Genomic DNA, 19,109 nt, shown 5'->3' on the forward strand with positions numbered 1-19,109 from the left:
GAGCAGCTTGTCTATATTAGCAGACACAGGTGTGGGTGTTTGAGGGTCCTCTGGGAAGAGCCCATCAACCAGCCGTTTGTAGCGAGGTTTGGGGCAGCAGAAGCACGTCGCCATAGTTAGATCTAGTTCTGTGTCTTGATTGATTGTAGACCTAGCATTTATTTGTAAAACGTAGAGCAGAGGTTTTTATGTAATATGTTGGCAACCCTGCGCTTTCTTCTGGGTTTCTCACCCGTATCGTTTGAGGTACCCCCGAACGAGTCGGGTAAGAACTCAGCTAGTTCGATAAATTCCCCTTTTTCCGATTTTTTAGATAGTTTGTCGGGAATGGGGATGGCATTCTGGCCTACATTGACCGTATATGGAATAATGCTTGGTATCGTCGGTAATGTGGGGAGGCTCATGCGGGTTTGAGTACGGGGGGCACTAGTGGATACGAGGGGAACACGTGCTAGTGAGGTACTTGACATACCTGCCGTTCCGGTGCTGACAACAGGGCCTGAGGTGGGACTCCGTGGGGTACCCGAGCCGGAAGCAGAGATGGTTGGGATCGAGGGTGGGACTGATGGTGAGACTGATGAGGGGACGGCTGTGGGGTGGTGTTGTTGGACTGCTGCCTGAATCCGCTGGTCCATTGCGGTGATGATCGTTGGTAACACCGCGCCGAGGGCTGCCTGGACAGAATTGGCAATCATGGTGTTGAAAGTTGTCGGAGTTGTTGTCGGGTACGGGTTGGTGGAACTTATCGGCGGTGTTCCAGTTGAGGATGTGCTCGAGGAGGTAGTGGTCATCTTCATATAGAGAATTACAGGATAGATCAGCAAGAGAAATCTTGAGAATTATGGGATAGACCCAGAAGAGAAGTTTTCTATCTTTCACTGACTGCCTGACCACGTGTTTCTTGCGCATGCCCGTGTTGGTTGCAATTGGTACTCCATTATATTTCTGAGAGAGCTAGCTGCAAGGCACAGATTTATTTGCTGGAATGGCCACTAAAGAGCAGAACCAAGGTATAAAGACTGTCATGTTTCCTATAAAGGATAAACCCAATGATTGCTAAAGCATAAAACCCTCATTGGTGATTGCTAACCTTGTGTGCTTGCTATCTATTTCAGAGCTCACAATTGACGATCTGAAGACAGAAATGAAACTGACTGATGAGCAGCTCAATACAGCAATAAAGGAACCAGATCTACCCGAGTTAGCAGCATGTTTCGACAATGTTCACAAAGGCTATCTTGAAAAATTGGAGCTCTCACCTGGAGAGCAAACTGACGTGAGGACTAGAGCATATGTAGATGGCACTCTGGCAGGAATGTTGCTGGCTTTGAAATTCTGGATTCTGACCAACGGACAAGACGCCACTTTCCAAGCTCTGCTACTCATCATACTCTCCCTGCTCAAAGAAGACGTTGCTGTTCGAGTGTGCAAGTACTTGTCTGACAAATGTGAGTCTGTCATGTGAGAGTGCATGTGGTCATTGTGGTACCATACGTTGTGGGAGTGATTGCAACCAAATAAGGGACTTTCAACTTAATTGCTATTGTTACACATACAATTCTCTATTAACTATCACCAGGAATGGTACTCACCTATTGTTTTGTTTCCCCAGACTCCACCACCTCGTGTCCCCCCTCCCGAGAGAGGGTCCTGCTGAACCACAAGCTGTCCTCGTACAGGGACTACCTACAAAGTCGCTACAGAGCACGAGTATCCACATCAGCCACACAATGGCCTCCTGTTCCAACAAACAAAGTCTTCAAACTGGCAATGATTCAGAAGGAAAAAATACAGAGAGGAAGAATCGACGATGAATTTGTTAGGCTATCAATCACAGGAAAAATCGACGATATTTTACTTCAAAAAACTCCGGTTAACTTGACTAACATTTTCTCTGAGATTGGAAATAGACGAAACTTTGTGTTGATTGAAGGAGCTCCCGGCTCTGGCAAGAGCACCCTTGCTCTACACATCTGTCAGGAGTGGGCAGAGGGAAAACTGTTCCAAGAGTTCGATATTGCAATCCTCGTGAGACTGAGAGATCCACTTGTTAGAGAAGCCAAGAAAATAGAAGACCTTCTCCCTTGTAGGAAATCAACACACGCAAGCCAGATTGGAGATGAAATTTTAGAAACTGATGGCAAAGGTGTACTGTGGGTGCTGGACGGGTGGGACGAGCTTCCTTCTGACCTCCATGGAGACTCGATCATCACCAAACTAGTTGAACCAGGCTTTGCACAAGAAAGTCCGCTACATAAATCCGCCGTCATTGTAACATCTCGCCCGTCGTCTTCAGCTAAGCTCCACCCACGTGTATCGTCCAGGGTGGAAGTGTTGGGGTTCACTCCACATCAACTAGAACAGTATTTTACCGAGTGTCTGAATGGTGACTCACAAGCTGTGCAGACTCTACTGGAGAGAATTCGAGAGAACCCAGTGGTAGAAGGTAGCTGCTACCTCCCCCTCAATGCTTCCATTGTCGTTAATTGCTTTCTTTCTGATAACCACTCACTCCCCACATCCAACCACGGGATATTCATATCAGTTGTCCAAAGCTCTCTCAAGAGATACCTCCAGGATAGGTTGGGGAAGACCACTCCAGTGGGAGACATCACATCCCCAGACTCACTGCCCTCGGAAATCAGAACAGAGACCGTACAAATGTGTCAACTTGCATATCATGGGATCGAAAAAAACAAAGCAACATTTACTGACAATGATTTGGCCGCTCTTCGCATTACGAAGGAAATTTCATACGTTGGACTATTACAAACTGTTCCCAGTATCATTAGCGATGGTCATCTGGTTTACTACTGTTTTCTCCACCTGTCTATTCAAGAGCTACTAGCAGCAATCCACATCTCTCTCATGTCTCCCAAGCAACAAATTTCTGTATTCCAGAAGCTGTTTGGTAGTCCTCGATTCAGTGCAGTCTTCCAGTTTTATGCTGGTATCACCAAACTGAGTACTAGTAGACCAATCCTCAGTTTGCTACCTCGATTCTTGTGTCCAGTTCCAGCCACTGTTTTTGATCTGGTCAGAAAGGTTGTCAAAAAGGAGAAAGAGAAAGAGTATGGTGAGCCGAAGCCCCTTTTGTTGTCCCTCATCAATTGTTTGTACGAAGCTGAAGACTCGTCACTGTGTGTGTTTGTGGCTAATCTTCTTAATCACAATCTAGATCTTGGTTGCACTACAATGAATCCTATTGACTGCCTCTCTGTTGGATATTTCGCATCAGCTTGTTCCAACACCAGTAATGGATTCACACTGCGCCTCAACAATTGCTCTATTGATGACCAAGGCTGCAAATTTCTTGCCCGAGGACTCTCCAAGTGTCCCAACTCTAATAATGATATTCCTACAGCAGGGATACACATCGCTGAGATTATCGAGAACACTATTTCAATATCTAAATTGGATTTGTCTTATAATGACATTGGTAACAGTGGACTTAGCACACTCTGTGAGGCCTTGTCCACTAACACATCATTAAAGAGCCTGGCCCTGGGCAACTGCTCACTAACAATATCAGACGACAATGTAGCTGCCCCCTATCAACTTCTGAATATAAACAATTCCCTCGAATATCTTGATTTGTCTGGTAACACAGTGACTAGCTGTCGTCACATTGCTGCTGGACTTGCAGTCAATAAGACTCTGAGAATATTGGACTTGAGTTTCTGTAAACTGACTGATCAGAGTATCGAGGAGCTATCAACTGGACTGATCAACAAGATTGAAACACTGCACATATGGGGTAAAGCCTCAATAACAGAAGATGGAATGAAGACGCTTGCCAGACATCTAACCACCCACTGCTCTGAACTGACACGATTGTGGATACCCGACCACCTAATATCCTGTATCAAGACAGTATTCAGGGACACTAACGAAGAGAGGAAGAGAAATGGACTACCCGAGATTAATGTTGTTTATTAATTGATTGATTATTAATTGTGTATTCATTAGATTATTAATTTATAATTAATTGATTATTATTAATAATTAATGTTTAGTTATAATTATATTATGATTATTGTTGTTATTAATTAATTAATAAATGTTAATTAATTTGTTGTGTTATGCATCTAATCTCTATCATTGGTCAATATAATTATAGCACATGTACAGATGGTGACGAGTGAATTCAATGCTTCCTACTGACACGGAGAGCATGTCATGCACTAGCTGTATGTATGTAACTGAATACACTATTGTAATAATGCTATAATCTCCACCTAGCTAGCCTCCTTCACAGGCTTTCAAGAGAAGTGCGGCCTGGGTCGGGATCGAGGCTAATCTCGACATGATTTACTTTTGACAACAATTATATTATTACTAGGACAATTTACAAAACAGTTAGTGTACAGAAGACTAGAAATATGTCGGCACATTACATAACAATTACCTAAAAACAAATCAGTTGGAATTGGTCAATATAGCACAGTAATAATGATGGTTTAAATTCAATGCTCCCTACAGTGTCACAGAGAGCACATGCACTGTACGTATAAAACTGTCAATGAATGTAGTGGAAATCCAATTTAACGCTCTGTCGATTTTTGTTTATGAGGAAGATGAGCAGATTAATGTTCACTTTGGCCCTTTCAAACATCTTCATGATTGCCAGGCCCTCGTATTGCAGCTGAAGGAGGTCCTGTGTGGGGAGAAGAGAGGGCAGTGAACACTTCAACTGGTGTAAGACAAAGAATGCATGTATTTGCAAGACAAATGAATACATGTACTTACATACACCGTACAAGCATACCAACACTATACCTGACACAAGACAGTAAACTTCTTAAACACTTTACGTACCTACCAAATTAATTCTACCTGTACACACACCCTCACCTGGAGGACCAGCTCCACCTTCTCTATCTGCTTGACGTGATCTCAAACACAATACTTTCGAACCTGAACCTGGGCGAGTAAGAAATAATGTTCACATAATTATAGCATAACGTTGCACATAAGATCAAGGTCGTAGCAAGCGGTCAGGCTGGTCAGGTTTTGGCCTAACCACTTTAGCAGCTGGGTAGGTAATGGTCGTAAATATTGTAAGTGATAATGCGCATGCTGTTTTGGTGAGGAAAAATGATGACCTTTTTCTTAGGTAAAAAATTCACCACTGTATGCAAAAGTTCCAATAGTAGAAAAGCAGCTGACCTTTAATCAAGTTGGCCTGACCACTTTAAAGTTGCTTGCTACGCCCCTGCATGAAGATTGGGGCATAAAAATAAGTCAATAGCCTCACACTGGAGGAATTGTTAAAGTCTAGATTAGTAGTAGAGTCTGAGCTTCAGTCAAACAGTGGACAAAGTACGTACCAGAACAATTAATGGCACATGTGATGATTATCATGTTGTTTAATAGAAGTATGCTAGTATAACGGCTACTCAAGTATACGGAGACTCACAGAGTGGGTGGAGCATATCTCCATGAACGCTGATGTATGGATGATTGGCTTGGTCACGTCAGAGTACTTGTCGCTACCCAGCCTTCTGTCCAGGGGGTCCACTGTCGATGCTCGCAAGAACTCTCTGTGGGGGGTACAATGAGTGTATGTATATTCATACCCTCTGCATGGCAACAAAAATAGCTAATGTGCAATTTAGATCATACGATACTTTAGTAGAAGGTAGAAACACACATGGCATCATCACATGACCATCATTCGTACATACACACTTTCAACTATTTGACTACAAATTCAGTTTTGGTTATCACATTTCTTATACCTAAACTTCTTGAAGGCGTCAGAGTGTACGGGTTCATTACTGACAGGGCAGCACTCTCAGCCTCAAACTGTGCAAAGGAACAGGAAAAACACGATAAACTCTTAAACCAACAGATATAACCAGACAATAATCATGGAAAGTTAATAATTTTCTGCTGATTTGGCGTTTTTTACCAACAAATAATTATCTAGTCCAGTACTAGTTTAATGTACATAGATGCAGTGCATAATGTAGGCCATAATCTGTACAGGTATACTGTACCACTTTTATCACCTGTTGTTCGTAGCACTCAAATATCTACCCCATCGGCACACTGCTCTGCTCCAACTCCTCACAGCGATCCAGTGCCTTCTTGAGCTCTTCCTTCATCACAAGTCTCTCTTGCACAGCAGACTGGGTAATAGATTGCATGGTGGTCATGTACACACACACAGGTATACAGATACAACCATCACAGCATCGTGGTAGTGGTACAGTAGTTATATAATTGCAGGTACATGTATTAATGAAAGCACCGCGGGTGCTGATGCCTCGGTGAAGGTGCAAAGCTACATAACATAAAGCTACACACATTATCATGATGAATATTTTTGCATTTTTGCTGCATGCAAACTCGAATTGCATGGTGGTCGATCATGTACACACACACACACAGGTAATACAACCACCATGTGGTAGTGGTACAGCTGTTTGCTCACTGCATTACCACAAAACAACAAAATACCATACAATGTTGCTATGCAAACAACATGTGGTCCTAAGCAATGATGGCTTCTAGCACTTGTAGGTACTTTTTGAGAGTTACAAAAATGGCTAATCTGCGAGACCCTCAAAAATTACCCACTATAAGGTGGCATCAATATTAACTAATACAGTACCAGAAATGCAACTTTTATATGGGGAAAAAAAAAGGACAATAGTCTCTAGACACAATCGGCATCATGTATTGTGTATTTTGCCTAAGCCTTAATCTGTATAGCAGGTCATTTTCGTGGGATAAAAAATCCGAGACAAAAACGTAGGCGTGGTGCAGCAGTGATTTTGTGTGTAAAAATTCCCTTTGCTTCACTGCATTGCATGCGTTCCGGTCAACCATGCCTACGTTTTCGTGAGTGATAAATATTCGTCAAGGTTTAGCTTGCCCACGGAAACTCTACCCAGGACGCTATACGTACGGTACGGTATACTGTACCACTGTATCACCTGTTTCAAGTATACTCTTCCTTCTCACGTTACTTTGTAGCACTCGAATAATTATGTCCACCCCGTCCACTGCTCTGCTCCAACTCCTCACAGCGATCCAGTGCCTTCTTGAGCTCTTCCTCCATCACAAGTCTCTCTTGCACAGCAGACTGGGTAATAGATTGCATGGTGGTCATGTACACACACACAGGTATACAGATACAACCATCACAACATCGTGGTAGTGGTACAGTAGTAATAAAGGTACAGTAGACTCTCGCTATTCCGACTCTCTGAAGTACGGCCTGAAATGTGGCCAACTCGCTACTCTGTATACCTGCTGCCCCAAACTAGTAATTTTATACATAATTATACATTTTGGGTGTGGTTTAGCAGAAAAACTGTGTGTGGGGGGAGTGGTTGGGGTGTACAATGAGAGGTAGGAAGCGGGATGCTCATGAACACTACAATGAAAGTTATAAAAAGGTAAACCGTTTTGTGAGCAAACACAGCTGTGGGATTACATTGTAATAGAGAGGAAATGATTCATTTATTATCCTCGAGACAAAACCGCAAAATCAGTCATTAATATTCGAGGTAGGTTGATTTTAAGCCGCGGCTATTTTCTGAAATGCAAACTACCGCGCTCTTCTGGCCAAGTTGCACTGTCCCAAGGGTGGCCGGATTAACGAGAGTCTACTGTACATGTATTAATTATACAGTATTCACCGAGTGTATACATGTACATGCTAAACTCACATCTGCCTTGCTGTTGGCCAGTTCCAATTCTCTCACCAGCTCAGCCATGACACCTGGGTCCATGATTTGAGACCTCTCGAGCAGCTTCTCCTCCAACTCCCTCAGCAGGTTATCCTCTAGACATTGAATGGTCTCACTCTTCTCCTCAACCTGACAAGGGAACATCAATAAGTTGCTGCCAGGTGGAGAATACTCGACATACAATAGTGACGTGCATGTACAGTCAACTACTGAAAATCTGGCAATGAAATTTAACGGTATTCTCCCACTTTGATATAAAGGTCAGCTTAAAGTTGGACTGTAGGTTAGGTATTAAATAGGCATCTGCTATCAGGGTTGTTGCAATAACTATTATAAAGAGATAGTAGCGTACGTGTAATCACACAGTACACCATCAGATCGGCTATTCAGAGCATAGATCATACAGTATATACATGATCAATTGCTAAATGCTCTGAAATGCAGCTCACTAGCAAAAAAGTAATACCTAGCAAATAGTACATCTATATCCCCCCCTCCACTGATAGCATTCACTAGTCTGTTGACAGGAGGTGGGGTTATTCACAGCATTGCAATGATATTATGGGGCGAAATAAGACATCAATAACGTTTATTCATCCATTCAGAGCATGAACAAAGTAAGGTTGTCCACCCCCCCCCCCTCCACTGATAGCATTCACTAGTCTGTTGACAGGAGGTGGGGTTATTCACAGCATTGCTTATAATTATTATGGGGCGAAATAAGAAAAGCCTTTGCTGTGATCCATGACAAATGCCGAGTGCATAATGTGCCAAAAGCAAAGAATTGTAGCTACAGAAAGAGTCATATAACACAGATAGGACCAAGAGGAAGAGTACGCTACTCCAATAGACTGTACACAGGAGGCAAACTCACTATTGCATGTAACCACAGCCACTTGAGATACAACAATAACAATAACAATGCTGATAAGAAAAAGCAATTAGTGGTAATCATCACTAACGTTTTTATTCATCCATTCATAGCATGAACAAAGTAAGGTTGTTCCACCCCCCTCTCCCCCTCTCCCAAAAAAAACAAGCGCATGCAGCTGCATGCGAGCTAGCTAAGTTTAATAGAACAGTGTGCAATTATTCAGTTGCACTAGCTATCTAAAACTAGCTACTCAAAGCTATCTAACTAATCTAATCATCACTAACGGTTATTCATCCATTCATGTTTATTCATCCATTCATCGCAGATTAATTTTAACAGTTTATACAACAGCTATGTGGTTGTGATGTAGGTTAGACAGAATGCTTACTACGGTTAGTGGGAGTTGCATACTCTTCCTAATGAACTTCTCATTATAGTCGTTTTTACGCACAATTTAGTTTGCTAGACTATAATAATGCAAATGAGTTCTTGTTGTGCTATTATAGAGCAGCATCAATATTCGGGCCCATCAACTATCTCGTATAGAGAGCAGATTGAGAAGTTGTCCTCCACCGACAATACTCGTTGTAAGGGCTAAACAACAAAGCTTAATACGAAAGTTTAATTAAACTGCGTTGTCCTATATATATCGATAGATCAGTTAGAGTAATAAAACAGTAATCTTGTACAGCTAAGGTCCTAGACTTCATCACATAATTGTTCAATGGTTTAGGTATCCTGACCATCCCTTTACATATGTTCACAGTGGCTATAATTCATGATTTACTGGTTTTTAGGTACACTTTTGGTTAGGGGAGGGTATAAATACACGTACATGTACATGTAGCTGTAAGCACTGCACATGATTGTACACATAGTGAAAGCTAAGACAAAAGCTCATATGGACCTGTGTAACTGACAAATAAAATCTAGTACGCCTCAAATGCACACAGAACATAGCAAGGTGCACACACACACATCCACGCACGTGTTGAGAGGAATCTTGTCTTTGTTGGCATGGTGATCTACGAGACGATGCCAGAGTAAGGCCACATCGAGCTGTGTGCTGGGCTCTCGTATGAGGAGCAATTGAACGAGGGAGGCAAACAGTTGCCCTGGGAACGTCGTCTCCAGCACTGATGCGTGACAGGTGTCAGCCATCGCCCTCAAATACTTGACCAGGGAGGTAGTCAACATGGGGCTGCATAATAAAGGGGAAGTATATGGAAGCATAAACACTAGTAATGCAGTGAAACCGTGCAGTCTATTGTGGTCACGCAGGTCATCCTCTATAATACAGCCACTATTAGTCTACTCACAGACTACAATAATTAAGTTTTACAAAGGCGACAGAATCACTAAGCACCAGAATCAGAGAACACGTATGTACAAACAGTGTTTATGACAGGAAACTAAACACATACATGTACACAAATAGCTAAATGAAGCAATAGCTAAACATTCCCTCTCACCTCCTGATCATGCAGGAACTTCATAAACCTGGTGTACTTAGGACTTGTCACATGATCTTAGAGCAACAAATACGGACATGGTCGAAGATTTGAGTGGGGCTAAAGTGAGAGAGGAGGTTGTGGGGGGAGGAGCCTCAGACCAGGGCTGGTGGGACGCAGTGTCACGTGAGAGCAGACTCGGACACATGGTCCTCCGTCTGGACAGCTGCTGTGAGGAGAATGAGAACTGTAAAGCACTGGATTTGAAACGTACTCTTTTGTACCACATAACTAATTGACCTCACAAACACACCACTTGGTGTGCAACCATTAATTGTACTCTTAAAGTGAGTGAGCTCACCTTTGGTAGCGCTGACTTATCACAGCTGTTTGTCCAATTCTCCAGAATTCTGAGCTTCCCCTAGAGGTACGTGACAGAATATCTAATTAAGACTTTAAGTTGTGAGGTTGAGAAAAGAGCTCCAATATACATTAATTAGTAGACACTGAATAAGCAGATGACCAGATACTAATTCAGAAACAGACATACATGTTGGTAGTCCTAGGACATATTGCAGTGCTTACAATTATAGCTATTCGAGGGTGCTCTGTCAAAGTCAGCCATAAAGTTATTGTTAATTTAATACATGTACATGTACCCGGGTATATAGGGAGCGAGTGCAGACAACTACACGTGTACATATATTATCGAGGGTGCAAAGAACCAGGTATCTGGCACTCTTATATGCACATGATCAGTCTACTTGCTACTAGCGGCCTCTCAAAATTGCATGGCTAAGAAACTTGCAGCAATATACTGAAACCATTTTAAAGGAGCATATTAATGCGTACTGTTATAGGTGGGCCTTTTGGGTGGGCACTTTGTATGGGTTACTTCTTGGAGAAAGGTCACAATCATGGTACATGCATGTGTACACCTATAATTATGTTGTTAATACTAGTATGCTTGTAATGTAAGCCCACAGGCATAAATTTTAGGCACGTATATTTATAAGTGTGAAACTTTATGTATTTCTTATGTACACCTATACTATAGCGTGATGGCGTTGTTAATTGGACATGTTGTTAATACTAGTATGCTTGTAATGTAAGACCACAGGCATAAATTTTAGGCACGTATTATCGGTATATTCATTTGTAAGAGTGAAACTTCTTACTACACTGTACACAGTCTCATACATACAGTAGACACTCACTTCTAGGGAATGATTACTCACGGAACAGACTCCATTGTGTATTTTGCCTAAGCCATAATCAGTACATACTGTATAGCAGGTCATTTTCGTGGGATAAAAAATCCGAGACAAAATCGTAGGCGTGGTGCAGCAGTGATTTCGTGTGTAAAAATTCCCTTTGCTTCACTGCATTGCATGCGTTCCGGTCAACCATGCCTACGTTTTTGAGAGTGATAAATATTCGTCAAGGTTTAGCTTGCCCACGGAAACTATACCCAGGACGCTATACGTACGGTACGGTATACTGTACCACTTTATCACCTGTTTCAAGTACTCTTCCTTCTCCTGTTACTTTGTAGCACTCGAATATGTCCACCCCGTCCACTGCTCTGCTCCAACTCCTCACAGCGATCCAGTGCCTTCTTGAGCTCTTCCTCCATCACAAGTCTCTCTTGCACAGCAGACTGGGTAATAGATTGCATGGTGGTCATGTACACACACACAGGTATACAGATACAACCATCACAACATCGTGGTAGTGGTACAGTAGTTATAATAAAGGTACAGTAGACTCTCGCTATTCCGACTCTCTGAAGTATGGCCTGAAATGTGGCCAACTCGTAGGTTGATTATAAGCCGCGGCTATTTTCTGAAATGCAAACTACCGCGCTCTTCTGGCCAAGTTGCACTGTCCCAAGGGTGGCCGGATTAACGAGAGTCTACTGTACATGTATTAATTATACAGTATTCACCGAGTGTATACATGTACATGCTAAACTCACATCTGCCTTGCTGTTGGCCAGTTCCAATTCTCTCACCAGCTCAGCCATGACACCTGGGTCCATGATTTGAGACCTCTCGAGCAGCTTCTCCTCCAGCTCCCTCAGCAGGTCATCCTCTAGACCTCGAATGGTCTCACTCTTCTCCTCAACCTGACAGGGGAACATCAATAAGTTGCTGCCAGGTGGAGAATACTCGACATACAATAGTGACGTGCATGTACAGTCAACTACTGAAAATCTGGCAATGAAATTTAACGGTATTCTCCCACTTTGAGTTTGTGTGCTTGTGTACATGCTAATTTAAAACTACTCACATCTGCATAGGTCCAATTTTCACTCCAGCTCAGCCATGACACCCGGGTCCATGATTTGATATCTCTTGAGTAGCTTCTCCTCCATGTCTAGATGACTGCACTTCTAGAAGGTAAAAGGAAAACAAAATAATGCATTTGGTAAAGATCTACTCTCATGCAAATAACATTGTAATTAGTATTGAGAGCAAATACATGTGATGATCATTACCAAATTTACTGGTAAAGGGTCAAACTGTTAGCAAGAGAGTTCATAATAGACGAACTCTTGCTGTTAGTATGTAAATTGCCAGCTATGGACCCCAACTAGTACCTACATGCAAATTTTAGGGGGGGGGGGGGAATATCCCCCTTCCCCCCTGTATGACACACTGCTCACACTTTAGAAGACTGCCCCCCCCCATACACACACACTCACCCTTCTAGAAGAATGTCTCACAATAGCCTTCGGAGCTGTCTCCTTCCTCTTAGCAATCACTCCATCGATGTGCGTCTTGAGTACCTCGTTTCGACTAATCTTGGACGCTAGATACAGCACACCTGCCACTGTAGCATGTAGCACCACTCTGTGATGTGCCTCAAGACCTTTCTCCTTCACAGCAAGCTCTTGCAGCTGGTGTAGGAAGACCAGTATATCTGAGAGCCTTTGATAAGAGAATTCCAGTGTCAGGAGAAATACGAGTTGGTAGAAAGCGAGTGTGTTAGCAGGGCTAGTGCAGAGAGTTTTGGCCAGTTCCAGGAGATTGGTGAAGAGAGAGTTGACTGTTTTAGAGAGGAATCCTTTCTAAACCACACCCTCCAGACTCACCCAATCACTGCACAAGGGGAGGGTATAAATACACGTACATGTAGCTGTATGCACTGCACATGACATACATGTAGTGAAAGCTAAGACAAAAGCTCATATGGACCTGTGTAACTAACAAATAAAATATAGTGTGCCTCAAATGCACACTGAACATAGCAAGGTACACACACACACACACACATCCACATACGTGTTGAGAGGAATCTTGTCCTTGTTGGCATGGTATTGTACGAGACGATGCCAGAGTAGGGCCACATCCAGCTGTGTGTTGGGCTCTCGTATGAGGAGCAATTGAACGAGGGAGGCAAACAGTTGCCCTGGGAACGCCGGCTCTAGCACTGATGCGTGACAGGTGTCAGCCACCGCCCTCAAACACTTGACCAGGGAGGTAGTCAACATGGGGCTGCATAATAAAGGAGAGAATACAATTATGGAAGCTTATAAACACTTAGTAATGCACGCAGTCTATTGTGCATGGTCACATAATTATAAGCAGATCATCCTCTATAATATAATCAAAGGTTACTGCTATAAACAGGACTCACGAAGGCACCAGAATCAGAGAACACGTACATGTACAAACAGTGTCTATGACAGGAAACTAAACACATACATGTACACAAATAGCTAAATGAAGGAATAGCTTTAAAATACAATTCTCACCTGTTTTGAGTGTCCTGAGCTGCCAGAGGATGTACAGACAGTCCAGTGGTGGCTCCGCTATCAAGACCCCCTGGCCACGGGTACATAAGAGTTGATTTTCCCCAGTATATCTGGCTTACGATAGTCGGGAAGGACTCCTGCAAACTCCCCCACAGTGATAGTGATGGATTGCTGAAAGGTCAAAGAGGACGTGAGGTCAGAGGGGCCTTCTGAAACAGTTTCTATGGAGATACAGAGGTGGTGGACCAGTGTACGGAATATATCCAGTACAGACGGACCTGCATAAGTGGACACAAGCTAAGTAATGTAAATACATTATGCAGATTTAAAGCGTGGAATTAAACCGTGTCAAAACATACATGTACACGTGCAGTCATGCAAAAACTTTAATAACAGTTATGAAAGCATCTACGTATGAAGAATAAATGCGTATAGCCTTCTTTAGAAAATGGCCCAAAAATAGTGTTGAAACCATACAAGTACTTTACCATGGAGACTCACCTAGAGTGCTGTCTGCTGCCACGGCAACACACTTAGAGAGTGTGCCGAGGATCCCTTGTTTGGTCTCCCAGGACTCCTTCACCTTGGCATCCAGGTGGTCCACCAGCGACTGGACGGCCTTGTACCGATCCTGTCTCTGTGGGGGTACGTGTACAGTGGATAATGTACACTGGGGGGCTGTGGGGGGATAAGATAATGTACACTGGGGGGTACATGTCTACACTGTAAGTGGACACTAGAGGGAACAATTGAAATGCTTGAATAAACAATCCTGTTCAGAAAGTGACGGAGTATGTTGGACCTGAAAGCTATCAATGTTACACAACAGAAAAAAGCAGAGAGCAACAGAATACTTTTGACAGTCCGTTATGGACAGTCAAGTCAGAATTTTACAGTCGACCGTACACGACCATAAGTATCAAGCATGGTGCACTAATAATAATACACTATGATGAGAACCGTTTCCAAGTTGGCCACCAGTATATACGTGTACCTGCATGGCTTCCACGACGATGATGTACACACCAGCTGTGAATTCCTTGTCTGATATCCATAGTTTGTTTACGTCAAAGTGTCTACAAGGGAAGCAATGGAGTGTTACACACAGGAAATGAGACAATGGTTGTCATGGTACTAGACCTGCTGAGACAACATTGCACAATAAGAAGTGCAACGAGAACAGTAACTCGAGTCACCCTGTATTACAATACGTACGTACACTGTATACATATACATTAGGGAAACCACCTTGCCTACAAGTAGCACCTACGCACACGAGGCATTGACTGACTTACTGCAGTATTGGCTTGAGGACACTATCGATGTGAGAGAGTCCGGCAAAAGTTATGAGCTCAGTGAGACTATCCTGAGAGTACCCTCCCAGACTGTCCCCCTCCTCCACAACAGGCTGGATCTCACCAGACTCTCTGTCAGAGTGGGAGGGGGGTTACTATGGGCACACACTGCATATACTCCTACACATTGCCTAAGGCCACCAATGGGTAATGGTGCGTGTACGTCGCTCATTGAAGCTACAGTATGTATGATTGTGTATTAGCCAGTGCTCCAGGAGCAGCAACTTGTAGATACTATTAATGTTATTACATAATTATAGTATACCTTGACTGGGCGACACTGTGACTGTGCATATTGAAGAGGAAGGGCGGCACTATCTTGTTCATGTGATCTAGGTCCCAAATGTTCATCTGGAGGTTGTCTTGCCGACCAATCTTCTTTATTACTCCCCTCAGCCGTTGCAACCCAGCCATCTGCGTCCTGTGTGAGGTGTAGTGGGGAGGGGTGGAGTTGGTGATATAAGCAATGTGATCACAAGTAATGCATGTGGCAGAGCACCCTAAGGGCGGTACAGTTAAAATATGACACCTAACACTTCGAACTGTGGCCACTCAAACTCATTTCATTTCAAAACAGTGAATGTGCTCATACTCGTGATATTTGTCGGCGTCGTCGACATTCTTGGTGAGGCTAAGAGAGGCAAAGCGGTGGATGAGGAAGTCGTACTGTCTGTGGTAGGGGGTGTTCCCTTCCTCTCGCTCGGCAAACTTCACAAACTGTGTGTGTGTGGAGGAAGGGTCGTCAATGTGTTGTATACACAATACACTATTAACAAAATGAAAAGTACATGTACATGCAATCTAATCGTGAAGATACACGTTCACTCTCTGCACTCACCCACCCACCCACACACACACTACTCACACACCCACTCCCACACCCACACACATCACACTCCCCCCTACTCACCGAATTGGTGGCCAGTTCTGTGTTGCTAGTTTCCAGCATATTATGCAGTATATCCAGGTAGCTATCCACAATCAACTGGAGCTTTCGTGAGTCACAGGCTGACAGCAGCTTCTCCGTCACTTGCAGAGCCACACTCACAGCCTGGGGGGAGGGAGAGGCATGAAAATGGTATTTTGTACCACGTTTGTGAGAAAGCCATTGGTTGTATCATAGATATAACATTTAAAGTTCCCAGCCACATAAGATACATCATTTTCTGTTCCGGAGGTGCGGGGATGGTCGATAAATTTCCCTAGCTATACATGACATGTCGACATTGTATACTGTACAGGTATGTCTCTGAAATAGTCGTCTAACCCGTTTCTCTCTCTTTTGCAGGCTCTGACGCAGTCTCAGAGCGAGGTACTCTCTAATATTGTCCAGATGGTCAGGGGAGGTTTGAACAAAGAAGAGCAGCTTGTCTATATTAGCAGACACAGGTGTGGGTGTTTGAGGGTCCTCTGGGAAGAGCCCATCAACCAGCCGTTTGTAGCGAGGTTTGGGGCAGCAGAAGCACGTCGTCATAGTTAGATCTAGTTCTGTGTCTTGATTGATTGTAGACCTAGCATTTATTTGTAAAACGTAGAGCAGAGGTTTTTATGTAATATGTTGGCAACCCTGCGCTTTCTTCTGGGTTTCTCACCCGTATCGTTTGAGGTACCCCCGAACGAGTCGGGTAAGAACTCAGCTAGTTCGATAAATTCCCCATTTTCCGATTTTTTAGATAGTTTGTCGGGAATGGGGATGGCATTCTGGCCTACATTGACCGTATATGGAATAATGCTTGGTATCGTCGGTAATGTGGGGAGGCTCATGCGGGTTTGAGTACGGGGGGCACTAGTGGATACGAGGGGAACATGTGCTAGTGAGGTACTTGACATACCTGCCGTTCCGGTGCTGACAACAGGGCCTGAGGTGGGACTCCGTGGGGTACCCGAGCCGGAAGCAGAGATGGTTGGGATCGAGGGTGGGACTGATGGTGAGACTGATGAGGGGACGGCTGTGGGGTGGTGTTGTTGGACTGCTGCCTGAATCCGCTGGTCCATTGCGGTGATGATCGTTGGTAACACCGCGCCGAAGGCTCCCTTAACAGAATTGGCAATCATGGTGTTGAGAGTTGTCGGAGTTGTCGTCGGGTTGGTGGAACTGATCGGAGGTGTTCCAGTTGAGGATGTGCTCGAGGAGGTAGTGGTCATCTTAGTATAGAGAATTACAGGATAGATCAGCAAGGGAAATCTTGAGAATTATAGGATAGACCCAGAAGAGAAGTTTTCTAATTCCTTTGTTCTTTCACTGACTGCCTGACCACGTGTTCCTTGCGCATGCCAGTACCGTGTTGGTTGCAATTGGTATTCTGAGAGAGCTAGCTGCAAGGCACAGATTTATTTGCTGGAATGGCCACTAAAGAGCAGAACCAAGGTATAAAGACTGTCATGTTTCCTATAAAGGATAAACCCAATGATTGCTAAAGCATAAAACCCTCATTGGTGATTGCTAACCTTGTGTGCTTATTTCAGAGCTCACAATTGACGATCTGAAGACAGAACTGAAACTGACTGATGAGCAGCTCAATACAGCAATACAGGAACCAGATCTACCTGAGTTAGCAGCATGTTTCGATAACACTGATGATTATCTTGAAAAGCTGGAGCTGTCAATGGAGCTGCCCTCTATCAACTTCTGAATACAAACAATTCCCTCGAATGTCTTAATTTGTCTGGTAACACATTGACTAACTGTCGTCACATTGCTGCTGGACTTGCAGCCAATAAGACTCTGAGAATATTGGACTTGAGTAACTGTAAACTGACTGATCAGAGTATCGAGGAGCTATCAACTGGACTGATCAACAAGATTGAAACAATGCACATTTATGATGGAACAGAAGATGGAATGAAGACGCTTGCCAGACATCTAACTGACACTATTGGTGATACCCGACCACCTAATTAATATTCTGTATCGAGACAGTATTCAGGGACGCTAACAAAGAGAGGAAGAGAAATGGACTGCCTGAGATTTAATGTGGTTGCATTCTTACCATGATTTTAATTACTTTTGACAATGGATTTTATTTTCTGCCATAATTATATAATAAATGACAATTTGAGAAAAGTAGCGAAGTACTATAATATAAAATTATAGTATATTATGTTGGAACATTAGGTCGTTAATAACGTGTCAATAGTACATGCAGATGATATAAATAATTCATGCACTGCTGTGAATAGTCAATGAATACATGCACTTTGCTAATGGCAAATCCAATTTAACGCTCTGTCAATTATTGTTCATGAGAAAGATGAGCAGATTAACGTTCACTTTGGCCCTCCCAAACATCTTCATGATTGCCAGGCCCTCGTATTGCAGCTGAAGGAGGTCCTGTGTGGGGAGAAGAGAGGGCAGTGAAACACTTCAACTGGTATAAGACAAAAAATGCATGTATTCTACATAACACAAAATCATATTAGTGCTCCCTTTATTGCTCCCCTCACCTGGAAGATCAGCTCCACCTTCTCTATCTGCCTGCCCAGGAAACGACCAGACACCTCAAACTTGCTCACATCCACTGACGTGATCTTAAACACAACATTTCTGAACCTGGGGGAGTGTTAACATAGCGCTCAACGTTACACATAAAAGCATAAAATAAGTCAATAGCCTCACACTGAAATAGATTAGTAGTAGAATCTGGATAAAGTACGTACAAGAGCAATAATATTAAGAGTACATGTCGATGATTATCATGTTGTTTGATCATAGTAGAGGGATTCCCAGAATAGTACATCAATGACAAGAGACATACGAAGCTCTTAACATCAATACCGTGACACACCAATGTACGCAGGAATTGAAAGCATAATTATATTCTATTTAGTATATAGACAGCCCGTATTAAAGATCTAAGCACACAACACAAGTATGTTAGTATCTGCTATGCACTCTCCAGTACGTAGGTGGAGACTCACAGAGTGGGTGGGGCATATCTCCATGGACACTGATGCAGATGATTGGTT

The 19,109-nt window shown here is 43.3% G+C and overlaps 1 protein-coding gene and 2 long non-coding RNA genes across 4 annotated transcripts in view; 1 reads left to right on the plus strand and 2 right to left on the minus strand.

Annotated features, from left to right (window-relative positions):
* Nucleotides 1–19,109, minus strand: part of LOC135339206 (uncharacterized) — a 60,020-nt gene that overhangs the window by 15,466 nt on the left and 25,445 nt on the right. The gene's annotated exons all lie outside the window — the stretch shown is intronic.
* LOC135339155 (NACHT, LRR and PYD domains-containing protein 12-like) lies at nt 1,615–3,990 on the plus strand. The gene has a single exon (XM_064535299.1). It carries the CDS (start codon nt 1,771–1,773, stop codon nt 3,937–3,939), a length of 2,169 nt encoding a protein of 722 aa, XP_064391369.1. The 5' UTR covers nt 1,615–1,770; the 3' UTR covers nt 3,940–3,990.
* Nucleotides 12,019–13,153, minus strand: LOC135339234 (uncharacterized). Its single transcript, XR_010395944.1, has 3 exons — nt 12,736–13,153; nt 12,321–12,423; nt 12,019–12,156 (listed from the first exon to the last, which is right to left on the minus strand). It is a non-coding gene; the product is annotated as an uncharacterized LOC135339234 (long non-coding RNA).

The sequence above is a fragment of the Halichondria panicea genome, chromosome 7 (assembly GCF_963675165.1).
Source record: "Halichondria panicea chromosome 7, odHalPani1.1, whole genome shotgun sequence".
NCBI lineage: Eukaryota > Metazoa > Porifera > Demospongiae > Suberitida > Halichondriidae > Halichondria > Halichondria panicea.

What these genes read in the sequence shown, in the direction of transcription:
- LOC135339155 (XM_064535299.1), top strand. Translation starts at nt 1,771, where the DNA reads ATGATTCAGAAGGAAAAAATACAGAGAGGAAGAATCGACGATGAATTT.